At 45.9% G+C, this 12,340-nt stretch overlaps 1 protein-coding gene across 2 annotated transcripts in view; it reads left to right on the forward strand.

Annotated features, from left to right (window-relative positions):
- The window catches only part of IGF2BP1 (insulin like growth factor 2 mRNA binding protein 1), a 70,193-nt gene that overhangs the window by 37,671 nt on the left and 20,182 nt on the right, over nucleotides 1–12,340 (forward strand). For both annotated transcript variants that reach the window (XM_083709453.1, XM_083709452.1), the window contains exons 3-5: nucleotides 6,454–6,502; nucleotides 8,341–8,392; nucleotides 9,510–9,573. In XM_083709453.1, the coding sequence (XP_083565579.1) occupies nucleotides 6,454–6,502; nucleotides 8,341–8,392; nucleotides 9,510–9,573 (165 nt within the window). The remainder of the gene's footprint in view (nucleotides 1–6,453; nucleotides 6,503–8,340; nucleotides 8,393–9,509; nucleotides 9,574–12,340) is intronic.

The following is a 12,340-nucleotide window of genomic DNA, read 5'->3' on the forward strand; positions in this document are numbered from 1 at the left end:
TGGCAGCAGCTATCCAGGGTTTAGAAGGATGCGGGTGGTGCTGTGGGTTAAACCACAGAGCCTAGGACTTGCCGATCAGAAGGTCGGCAGTTCGAATCCCCGCGACGGGGTGAGCTCCCAATGCTCAGTCCCTGCTCCTGCCAACCTAGCAGTTCGAAAGCACATCAATGTGCAAGTAGATAAATAGGTACCACTCCGGCGGGAAGGTAACAGCGTTTCTGTGCGCTGCTCTGATTTGCCAGAAGTGGCTTGGTCATGCTGGCCACATGACCTGGAAGCTGTACGCCGGCTCCCTCGGCCAATAAAGCGAGATGAGCGCCGCAAGCCCAGAGCCGGTCACAACTGGACCTAATGGTCAGGGGTCCCTTTATCCAGGGTTTGGGTCACGAATCTCTGCCAGCCCTACCTGGAGATGACAGAGATTGAGCCTGGGACCTGTTGATCCACAGCCCTTCCCTGAACAATGAAGAGGAACATGAGAGAGGGCCCTCAGCACAAGTTTATTTATTTACTGAATTTATATACCGCCCTATACCTGGGGGGTCTCAGGGCAGTTCACAGAATAAAATCAAGATATAAAACCACAAAATACGTAAAAAATGAAAACAACACCCCAGTAGCCCCCTCCTTCACAAAAAAAATACATTTTAAAAGGGTATGTAAATCAGATCAACCAAAGGTCTGGTTAAAAAGTAATGTTTTCGCCTGGTGCATAAAGGTGTGTAATGAAGGTGCCAGGCGAACTTCCCTGGGGAGAACATTCCACAGACAGAGAGCCACTGCAGAGAAGGCCCTGTTTTCGTGTTGCCACCCTCTGGACCTCTTGAGGAGGAGGCACACGAAAAAGGGCCTCAGAAAATGATCTCAGGGTCCGGGTAGGTTCATATGGAAAGAGGTGGTCCTTGAGGCATTGCGGTCCTGAGCTGTTTAGGGCTTTATAGGTCAAATGCAGCATATGTTCTTAAGAGAACAAGTATGACAACAAAGTATGACAAACACAGCAGATGTTGAGGTTTTGCAAATATGCCGAGGCCCCCACAGGTCCCACCCCTGATATTTCCTGGTAGTGTTAGGAGAGAAATATTATCTGAAATCTTGGAGAGCCACTGGTCTCGGTTCTCCATCTGTAAAATGGCAATATTTTACCTCTGTTGACCAGTCTACCCATTAGGGATTCAAGTTCCAGAGCTGCTTGAGCTCAGTGCCTCTCTTTTTCACAGGTTTAACCCCTATTGGTAAGGAACTGTAGCACAAGAAGAATGCAGTTAGAAAGGGAATAAGTGCTGAGGTAATTGAACCTTGCGTGTAAATGGTTGCGTGTTTCCTGGGTGTAGATATTGGGAAGGGTGGGTGGGTCGGCTGAGGAGCTCAGAGGAATGATAGATCCAGATAGATAATATATGAACAACCAAAAACTCTGGCAGGATTAGAGTAATGCTTGTACAGTCGTACCTTGGGTAACGAACGCCTTGTGAGTCGAACATTTTGGCTCCTGAACTCCACAAACCCAGAAGTGAGTGTTCCGGTTTGTGAACATTTTTTGGAACCCAAACATCTGACACAGCTTCCTACTGGTTGCAGGAGCTTCCTGCAGCCAATCAGAAGCTGCGCTTTGGTTTCTGAACATTTTAAGTTGGAACGAACTTCTGGAACAGATTCCATTTGACTTCCGAGGTACCCTTGTAATGTATTAAAAACTAAGGTAATAATGGATTGTTTTAAGTAGAATAGCGAAAATATATGATGCAGTCGAAAATGTTTGATAATGGAAACCATGGAGGGTTGGAGGGAAGTCTAAGGATTCAGGGAATCCTAAACGTTGATGATTATGATCAGTGTTTGAATTTAAATGTATAATGTAAAATTGAATAGAAAAGATTAAAAAACAAGATAGATAAAATACAATTTGCACTTGGAGAATAGTCACAGCGGATAGCGAGTGATTTGCATGGCCACAGATCTGTTACAGTATTTGCATGTCACCAGCCCTAGATCACAGCTGCTTGGTGAATTGAGGAATGTCCAGAAAGTCAAATGTTCCACCTGTACTTATATGTGGCAGCTGCTGCAGAAGGATGGGATAATTTTGGCTCTGAAAATTCCCAAAGATTCTATTTTGGGAAGCAGGAGTCGTGAGGAGGAGGAAAATCAGAAAAAGAGGTGTCTGCTTGTTGCTCTCGGGTTGGCACGCTTATTAAAATTCTCCGCTGCCGTTACTCTTCTTTAATTTCTTTCTTCTCGGCCTCCCATCCATTAAAAATGAGAGCATGTTTTATAGACAGCCCTTAGGCTCTTTATAGAGATCCTCTCTCTCTTTATTGACCCCCTGAGATTCAAACTGACGCTCTCCGAGTGTAATTTTGCTCGCCCCATCTCCTTCCGATGGATGCGATTTTCAGAATGCTCTGGAGAGCCAGACAGGAGACTGAGGACTCAGATCCCAAAGACTTTGGAAGCATTAGGAGACAGAATATGATGTCTCGGGTTTTCCTACAGGATGTGGTAAAAGCTAGGAGACTTAGGGAGCAAGGGGGGTGGGGTTGGTATGGTTGATGGATGCTCTTTCATCTCGTGCTATGATGACCCAACATTTTGGAACAGCTGTCAAATAATCCACCTTGCGGAATAATTTAATACCAGGTTGAGCCACTTGTTCACATTCAAAGCTGGGGGGACTGTTGCAACAAAGTGGGCATGGTTTGTGGTGGCGGCAGCTGCTACCCCGGATAAAACTTAAAACAATAAATTAGAATTTTTGTTTACAAAATTAGGGAGCCGACGTGAAACGCCCAAATTAGAACGGGAGCTGTGGCACCATCCCAAGCTCCCCAATGATGTAAGAATATATGAAATAAGAATGGCATTTTGGTGGTGATAGTAAGATGGTATCTTATCATTAGTTGTTGGAGAAGTCGTCATTGAAACCGTGTTTGCGGATTAAACCATACCGTGCAAGCGTCCCGATGGCATGAGCAGCTAAGCAGATGAGGAAAGGAAAGCACAACGTTCTCTCTAAAGAGCCAGCGTGGTGTAGTGGTTAGGAGCGGTGGACTCGTAATCTGGTGAACCGGGTTCGCATATATATATATGTATGTATGTATGTAATTTATGAAGGATGCTGAGCATTGTAAAGAGACCCCTTTACGCCTCACAGAGCGACAATTCCCAACGGTTCTTGGGTAGAGGGATTGATGGTTAAACCACTCTGGGAATAGTAGGGGAATGAAGGGGTGGTCTCCTGAGAACTCTCAGAAGCCTTAACAAACTACAGTTCCCAGATTTCTTTGGGGGAAGCCATGGCTGTTTAGATGCTGCTTTACATGTATATGGCAGATGCAGAACGTGGCACATAGAGACATGAATTTTGGAGGTCAAACCTGTTACGGTTGGTCATTTGTCAACATTTTAAGACTGTTGCCAAACAACCTGTCCTCCTCGCCTTTCTTCCTGTTTTTCCTGTTGACTTTACTCCAAAATGTGTATTGCATTCAATTTGAAGCTGAAATAGTTGTTTGCTTGGAACTCAGAGCCTTCTTCAGGCACAGAAGGAAAATAGCTGGCAGGTAAAGGTAAAGGACCCCTGGACGGTTAAGTCCAGTCAAAGGCGACTATGAGGTTGCACCTCTCATCTCGCTTTCAGGCCCAGGGAGCCAGCATTTGTCCACAGAAAGCTTTCCAGGTCATGTGGCCAGCATGACTAAACTGCGTCTGGTGCAATGGCACATGCTGACAGAAGCCAGAGTGCACGGAAACTTGGTTTACCTCCACAGCGGTACCTGTTTATCTACTTGTACTGGCGTGCTTTCCAACTGCTAGGTTGGCAGGAGCTGGGACAGAGCAACGGGAGCTCGCCCCGTCGTAGGGATTCGAACCGCCGACCTTCTGATCGACAAGCCCAAGGGGCTCAGTGGTTTAGACCACAGCGCCTCCTGCTTCCTCAAAGAACTCAAAGCCGCCTTCAGGCGCAGAAGGGAAATAGTTAGCATGGAGCATTGGATCCCTGCAATTTCTGGCAGGAAGAAGCCCCAGAGCCTGATCATCTGCTTTTTTCGGATCAACAGACAGGTTACTTGCTGCTGTTGGCCTCAAGCTTGCAGCTCAAGGATCTTTAACTGGAAGGTCTAGATCAGGGGTCAGCAAGCTTTTTCAGCAGGGGGCCGGTCCACTGTCCCTTACACCTTGTGGGGGCCTGGACTATATCTTGAAAAGAAGAAAAGGAACAAATTCCTATGCCCCACAAATAAACCAGAGATGCATTTTAAATAAAAGCACACATTCTACTAATGTAAAAACACGCTGATTCCCAGACCATCCGCAGGCCGGATTTAGAAGGCGATTGGGCCAGATCCAGCCCCTGGGCCTTAAGTTTCCCTACCCATGGTCTAGATCAGTGGTTCTCAACCTGTGGTTCCCCAGATGTTGTTGGACTACAACTCCCATCATCCCTGAGCTCTGGCCTTGCTAGCTAGGGGTGATGGGAGTTGCAGTTCAACAACATCTGGGGAACCACAGGTTGAGAAAGGCTGGTCTAGATGCTAGCCTTAGCTTAACCCTGTCTCCCACAAGTTAACAGCCATCAAACGGAAGTTAGCCAAGCCTTATCTTCTGAGCATGCCTGGAGAGGTTAACACCACTGTATATCAGTGCCTCTAATCCATGCTAAATCCCTGAGGCATCCCAGCAGCGCTTCCTGATCAAGTGTATTGGGGCCTAGTAAGACCAATGGGGTTGCACCCCCTCAGTCCAGGACTACAAGTAAATTGTCCATCTGAATGACCAAATCTGTCTCTGTCCGCTTGCAAAGACTGGAACCAGACTGCTTATAGATAGACAGGAATTCGCAAACAACAAAATTTTAATACATGAGTGCCTGGGCCAGATAGATGTGTGTATGTTTTCAGAACAAACAAACAACAGCCATTTTATTATTTATACCCTGCCCAGCTGGCTGGGTTTCCCCAGTCACTCTGGGCATCTTCCAGCACATATAAAAACGTAATAAAACACCAAACATAAAAAACTTCTCAATATAGGGCTGCCTTCAGACGACTTCTAAAAGTTATGTAGTTCTTTATGTTCTTGACAACTGACGGGAGGGCGTTCCACAGGGAGGGCGTCGCTGCCGAGAAGGCCCTCTGCCTGGTTCCCTGTAGCCTCATTTCTCACAGTGAGGGAACTGCCAGAAGGCCCTTGGAGCTGGACCTCAGTCTCTGGGCCGAACGATGGGGTTGGAGACGCTCCTTTAGGTATACAGGGCTGAGGCTGTTTAGGGCTTTAAAAGTCAGCAACAGCACTTTGAATTGTGCTCTGAAACATAGGGGGAGCCAGTGAAAATCCTTTAGGACCGGTGTTATATGGTCTCCCAGCGGCTGCTCCCAGTCACCAGTCTAGCTGTTGCGTTCTGGATTAGTTGTAATTTCCCAGTGGGTAGCCCCACATAGAGTGCATTGCAGTAGTCCAAGTGGGAGATAACCAGAGCATGTACCACTGTGGTGAGATATGCTCACCTAGCTGACCAACCCATGCTGAGTTCGAAACTGGCTGATGGTGTTCTGGTTCTCCTGGATTAGGTGATGACGGCTCGAATTCTGACTGCAGCCCGAGTCCTTTTAAAGTAGCTGGTAATTCTTCCCTGAGAAGGAGGGAGATGGTGCATGTCTTTCTGAATATCTTGACTGCTTGCAAAGGCAACAGTAGCACTCTCCTTATCTGACCAGATATGACCTGGCGGTGGACTGGACATGTCTGGTGCAGGACCGGCCACGCATACAGCCCGTTGAGTTGGACGCGAGCCATTTTTATCTGTAAAATGAGTTTCCAGAGTCTTTTAAAAGCCAATTAAGTCCATAAGCCTCTGGGGGCAGACTATCTTAATAGGTTTGTTGCAGAGGTCTGGAGCACACTGTACAAGTTCATGGGCACTGATCATGGGTATGCAATCGTTGAACGCACCAGATTCATTCTAGCTTATTATTATTTTGTAATCTGTAGACAACCTTCTTTTACAGTATACGAGGAGCAGCCTTGAGGTCCTCTCTAGAGAATCTTGTAGCATTGTTGTCAGACAGAATTTTCAGATTGGTTTTCTAATAATAGGATTATTGTTCCTGGGTGTGTGGAGGTGTGGAATTTGTTTTTATTTGATTTTTGCATGTGGAAATGTATTTTAATTTTGTAAATTGTTCGGAGAGGAAGTTTCCTTCATAGGGCAGCCTCAAAATCTTCAAAACAAACACTAAAAATGGTTTGGGGCACAATTGCAGATCAAGACTGAGGAAAGCTTCATCTGTTGAATTTCTGCATGTCATAAAGATGTTTAAGGTCCCAGGAGCCTTATCAGATGTTAATCCTACAGTACAATAATTAAAATTATGTGAACCGCCCTGAGACCTTCGGGTATAGGGCAGTATAGAAAACAAACAAATAATAAATAAAATTTATCCTTTGTTTTAGGAGCCGCAAAATTCAGATAAGGAACATCCCCCCTCAGTTACGATGGGAGGTAAGTGAGGTCTCTGACAAGTGCATAGTCTTAGCATCTGTATCTGAAATGTCTTTTTAATAAACTGGAAGCTGCATGCTGGATGAGTGAGCTTTGGGATACTTTGAGATGTGTGAATGGGGCAGAGCAATGGAGATTAATTATTAGATTTTCTGATTCCCTTTCGTTGCAAAGAAAAGAATCCCTCTGGAGCGAAAGGAAAGAGACCAGATTAAATGGAGTTTCCCTCTTGCAACTCATGCATTTCCTAAACAATGGTGCATGGTATTTAGCTAGTCTAACCGCTGAAATGTGTTTACCGTATTTTTCCCTCTATAACACGAAGATTTTTTCTTCTAAAAAGGAAGGGGAAATGTCTGTGCGTGTTATAGAGCGAATGTGTGGTCCCTGGAGCCGAAAAATCAGGCAAAAATCAAATCGCGCATCACGGAGAGGGGAAACCTGAAAAGAGGAAGCGGCTGCTTTCCTGCATTCTGCCTCAGGGTCTTACTGCCCACCCCCCTCTGTTTCCTTGCTGTGTTTGCTCAAACGGAACAAAGAGCAGGGAAAGCCCCTCCCCTCCAGGCAAGCAGAGGGGAAAGCAGAGTGCTGCTGAAAACATGCAGGAGGGAGAGAGAGAGAGCGCGCGAGAGCTGGCTGGCTTGGGTGGGTAGGTGAGGGAAAACTTTTGCCTTCCTTTCCTCCCTCCCGTTATACCCCTCTCCTGCATTCTTAGCCAGCTGCTTCTCTGCACACCCCTCTCGTGCTCCTTGTCCGTTCTGTGTTTTTCCTTCCCTCCCCACCTAAAATGTGGTTAAAAAGCATGGATCCACATGGATCCTCAGGATCTTTGCATTGGGTCACCCCAAATTCACCATCAGATCACATAGCATGTCCATGGCTACAGCCTGCACCCCAAAAATCACGCACCCACTATTGCCTGGGGCTGCAATGGTGCAAAAACGTGGTTACAAAGCATGGATCCACAGGGATCCTCAGGATCTTTGCATTGGGTCAGCCCAAATTCACCATCAGAGCACATAGCATGTCCATGGCTACAGCCTGCCCCCCAAAAATCACACACCCACTGTTGCCTGGGGCTGCAATGGTGCAAAAACGTGGTTACAAAGCATGGATCCACAGGGATTCTCAGGATTTTTGCATTGGGTCACCCCAAATTCACCATCAGATCACATGTCTGTGGCCACAGCATGAAGCACAAAAATGATACATCCATTGTTTCATTCAGAATGTTTTTTCCCTTGTTTTCCTGCTCTAAAAACGATGTGCGTGTTATGGTCAGGTGCGTGTTATAGATATATGGGTGGTGAGGTATTTACAATATTATGTTTCATACTGTATGAGTACATTTTCAGGTTTTTTTGGGTTCCGCTTTGAGACCCTGGCTCCATCTTCAGTATAGATTTAAGAAAGTAACCTTGCCTCTTCAAACACTCAGGGCACCCTCTAAAGAATCCGGGGAACTGTGGTTTGTTAGGGGCTCTGAGAGTTCTCAAGATATTCCTATTTCACATCACACAGAGCTACAATTATCCAATTGGTCGTCAATCCCTCTTCCCAGGGAACTCTGGGAATTGTAGTTCTGGAAGTGGAATCGGGGTATCCTAGCAACTCACAGCACTCTTTACAAGCTCCAGACTCCCCAGGGGTTTTTTTTTGGGGGGGGGGCAGAGGCACGACTTTAAATGTTCATCTCCTGTGGGCTGTTGTTGTTTTGTCCTTCATTTTTGGCGCTTCCTTTCCTGATTTTTACCTTTGGTGAAATTTTCAGTATAACTCTTTTCTCTTTCTTTCTCTTCCACAAACCACTTCTTTTTTTTTCTTCCACATCTGAATAGGTTCTGGATGGTTTGCTAGCTCAGTATGGTACTGTGGAAAACTGTGAACAAGGTAAGGACCTTTGAGATGTTTCAGAGAATGTATATGGGTGGGCCTTGGAGCAAAAGACAGGAACCAGACCAGGGCAATGGATGAAATAGGTTGTAACCACTGAGCCTCTTGGGTTTACTGATCAGAAGGTCGGTGGTTCGAATCCCCACAATGCGGTGAACTCCCATTGCTCTGTCCCAGCTCCTGCCAACCTAGCAGTTCGAAAGCACACCAGTGCAAGTAGATAAATAGGTACTGCTGCGGTGGGAAGGTAAACGGTGTTTCTGTGCGCTCTGGTTTCCATCACGGTGTCCAGTTGTGCCAGAAGCGGTATAGTCCTGCTGGCCACATGACCTAGAAAGCTGTCTGTGGACAAATGCTGGCTCCCTCAGCCTGAAAACAAGATGAGCGCCACAACCCCATAGTCGCCTTTGACTGGGCCTAACCATCCAGGGGTCCTGTACCTTTTTTTTTTACCTTTAATCATAGAATTGTAGGGTGGTGACCCTGAGGAGCATCTAGTCCAACCCCCTGCGATGCAGGAATCTCAACAGACTCAATACCTGACAGATGGCATTCTGACCCCTTTGCTATTCATTCATTTACCAGATTTCTGGACTGCTGTTCCTTACACATAGTGATCTCAGGGTGTGAGGTTACAGCATAACATATTGCATAGACTCAGCTCAGGACAGAATTTGTGGCATATGGTTAAGGGTGAAACGCATATTCGTAAACAGACACATGTTATAACTCTAGCAGAAGATCCCAAATCTCTTTGTGGTATGCGTGTATGAATACACGTGAGTGCTGGACATGTGTGTGGGTTTAGACACATATATGTCACCGCAGACAACAGGGGCAGCAATAATGCCACACACAATACCTAGCGGAAATGGCAGGGTTCAGTGTGGGTCCTTCTGAGCCCAGGGCTGTCGAACAGGTGCCTGGTCATCCTGACACCACCCCTGTGGTCCAATCTGCTGGGAATTGTGAAAAAACAAACTTCTTTAAGCTCCAGCCCTTGCTTTCTCTCATGGGTGGTGAGGGTTGAGCTTGTTTTATACAGAGTTATTTTTATTGATGATATGGGTGCCTGCTTTAGCTAACCGAGATTTCTTCTTCCTCCACGTGCAAGTGAATACGGACAGTGAGACGGCGGTTGTCAACGTCACCTACTCCAACCGGGAACAGACCAGACAGTGAGTTTTTAAAGTACCTTATTGGCTTGTAATTGTTATCTGACTTGGTCCTTGGGTGTGTTCACAATTCTGCGCAGGGCGTCAAAATCTGTGGCTGGCAAAAAAAACAACAACAACCCAAAATGCATTTGCTGCTGCCTGCCTCCTTAATTTATTTCTGTTGCAAAGTCTGTGACTTGTTTATTACAGTGGTACCTCGGTTTACAAACTTAATCCATTCCGGAAGTCTGTTCTTAAACCAAGGCGTGCTTTTCCTAATGAGGCCTCCTGCCGCCAGTGCCCTTCCACCGTTCGGATTCCATTCTTAGACCGAGGTAAAGTTCGCAAACCGGGACGCTGCTTCTGGTTTTGCGGAGTTTGTAAACTGAATCGTTCATAAACAGGGCTGTTCTTAAACCGAGGTACCACTGTATTTATTTAAGTGCATTTATATGTCTCATCCCTCCCCCCCCCCCGTGATATCAAAGCAATGTTCAGTATTACACAGTTGACTAACATTTTCTTCCTCTTCTTGGGACCACATTCTCAGGGGTCGTGTGACAGTGGTGACTTAGTCTCCCAAATAGAGGCAAACAACCCTCTCCTCAATTGATCTGTGCACCCCTATCATTCAACCCAGACACTGAGGTCCAACGCTGAGGGCCTTCTGGCTGTTCCCTCACTGTGAGAAGCCAAGTTACAGGGAACCAGGCAGAGGGCCTTCTCGGTAGTGGCACCTGCCTTGTGAAACACCCTCCCACCAGATGTCAAAAGAGAAGAACAACTACCAGACTTTTAGAAGACATCTGAAGGCAGCCATGTTTAGGGAAGCTTTTAATGTTTAACAGACCACTGTATTTTAATATTTTGTTGGAAGCTGCCCAGCGTGGCTGGGGAAATAATAATTTATACCCAGCCAGATGGGTGGGGTATAAGTAGTAGTAGTAGTAGTAGTTGTTGTTGTTGTTATTATTATTATTATTATTATTATTATTATTATTATTATTATTACTTGATGACTGGAGAAGGGAGGGGTGGTTCGCCTCCCCATTAGAGTACTGGGCTGGACAGGGAGGTTTAAAGCTCTCACCTCAGCAATGGTTGGCTTTCTGCAGCATGAGAAACGGCAGAAGAACACCACAGGGAAGTTATTTGGGTGACCATGACTGGGCTTGTAAAAAGCAATTGAGCAAAAACATGGCAGTTCATCACCAAACTCTGAGCACAGAAGCATCTCAAAAGCAACAAAAGGGTTCCTGACTGGACACCCTTCTCTCCCCCTGCCATGATGCAATGTGTAGAAATAGTAGGGGTTGCAGCAGCATCAAAAAAAAAAAAAGAAAGAAAAAAGAATTGCACTATCGGATTTAAAGGTAGCAGCCGCCGCCATGTGTTGGGATGCTGGGATGTGTTACCAGGTTGTCCTATAATGTGGCCTTGTTAATGGTAACACCCCCATCTATAGGTGGCTGTGTGGAACTGCAGCCCATTACTAAAATTATACTCCGGCCTTGCTTTCTTAAGGAATGTTGTAATCCTAGATCTCTGATGAGTTTACCTCAAATACAGTGATACCTTGGGTTACATACGCTTCAGGTTACATACGCTTCAGGTTACAGACACCGCTAACCCAGAAATATTACCTCGGGTTAAGAACTTTGCTTCAGGATGAGAACAGAAATTGAGCTCCAGCGGCGCAGCGGCATCAGGAGGCCCCATTAGCTAAAGTGGTGCTTCAGGTTAAGAACAGTTTCAGGTTAAGTACAGACCTCCAGAACGAATTATGTATTTAACCTGAGGTACCACTGTAAATTGGGACGCAGGTGGCGCTGTGGGTTAAAGCCTCAGCGCCTAGGACTTGCCGATCGAAAGGTCGGCGGTTTGAATCCCTGCGGCGGGGTGCGCTCCCGCTGCTCGGTCCCAGCGCCTGCCAACCTAGCAGTTTGAAAGCACCTCTGGGTGCAAGTAGATAAATAGGGACCGCTTACCAGCGGGAAGGTAAACGGTGTTTCCGTGTGTGGCTCTGGCTTGCCAGAGCAGCGATGTCACGCTGGCCACGTGACCCGGAAGTGTCTCCGGACAGCGCTGGCCCCTGGCCTCTTGAGTGAGATGGGCGCACAACCCCAGAGTCTGTCAAGACTGGCCCGTACAGGCAGGGGTACCTTTACCTTTACTTTACCACTGTAAATAAATAAAGAAGCTTGTTTGTTTGTTTGATTGATTGTTTGTGGTAAACTCCTTAGAGATCTAGGATTACAACATGCCTTAAGAAAGCAAGGCCAGAGAATGTGTGTGTGTGTGTGTGTGTGTGTGTATACATATACAGTATGTATATGTATATATATACACACACACAAACACACCGTATGTTTCCGTGTATGACTAGGTTTTTTCCTTAAAAATAATGTCAAAAATTAGGGGGCGTCTTATACATGAAGCCCCCCATTTTCTTAAATCTGTGTCCCCAAAAATAGGGGGTGTCTTATACATGGGGGGCGTCTTATAGACGGAAAAAATACTATGTGTGTGTGTGTGTATTCCTTCATACATTCTCCACCTCCAAAACCATTTCATCACATTTAGTTTAAGGTGAAATGTACATCTTGACAAAATCTTAATGTGTAGCGATAAAAAACATTTGAAGTGATTTTTAAAAAAATGCCATTACTGATGGCTATTTCAAATTAATGGTGGTGGAGGGGAGAGAACTGTCCGTATATCAGCTTCCTTTCCCTTTGTCGGAAGTGAATAGGGAGAAGGGAAGAGCAAAAAAAATAATTTAAAAAAT

This window comes from Podarcis gaigeae, assembly GCF_964106915.1.
Source record: "Podarcis gaigeae genome assembly, chromosome: 13".
Taxonomy (NCBI): domain Eukaryota; kingdom Metazoa; phylum Chordata; class Lepidosauria; order Squamata; family Lacertidae; genus Podarcis; species Podarcis gaigeae.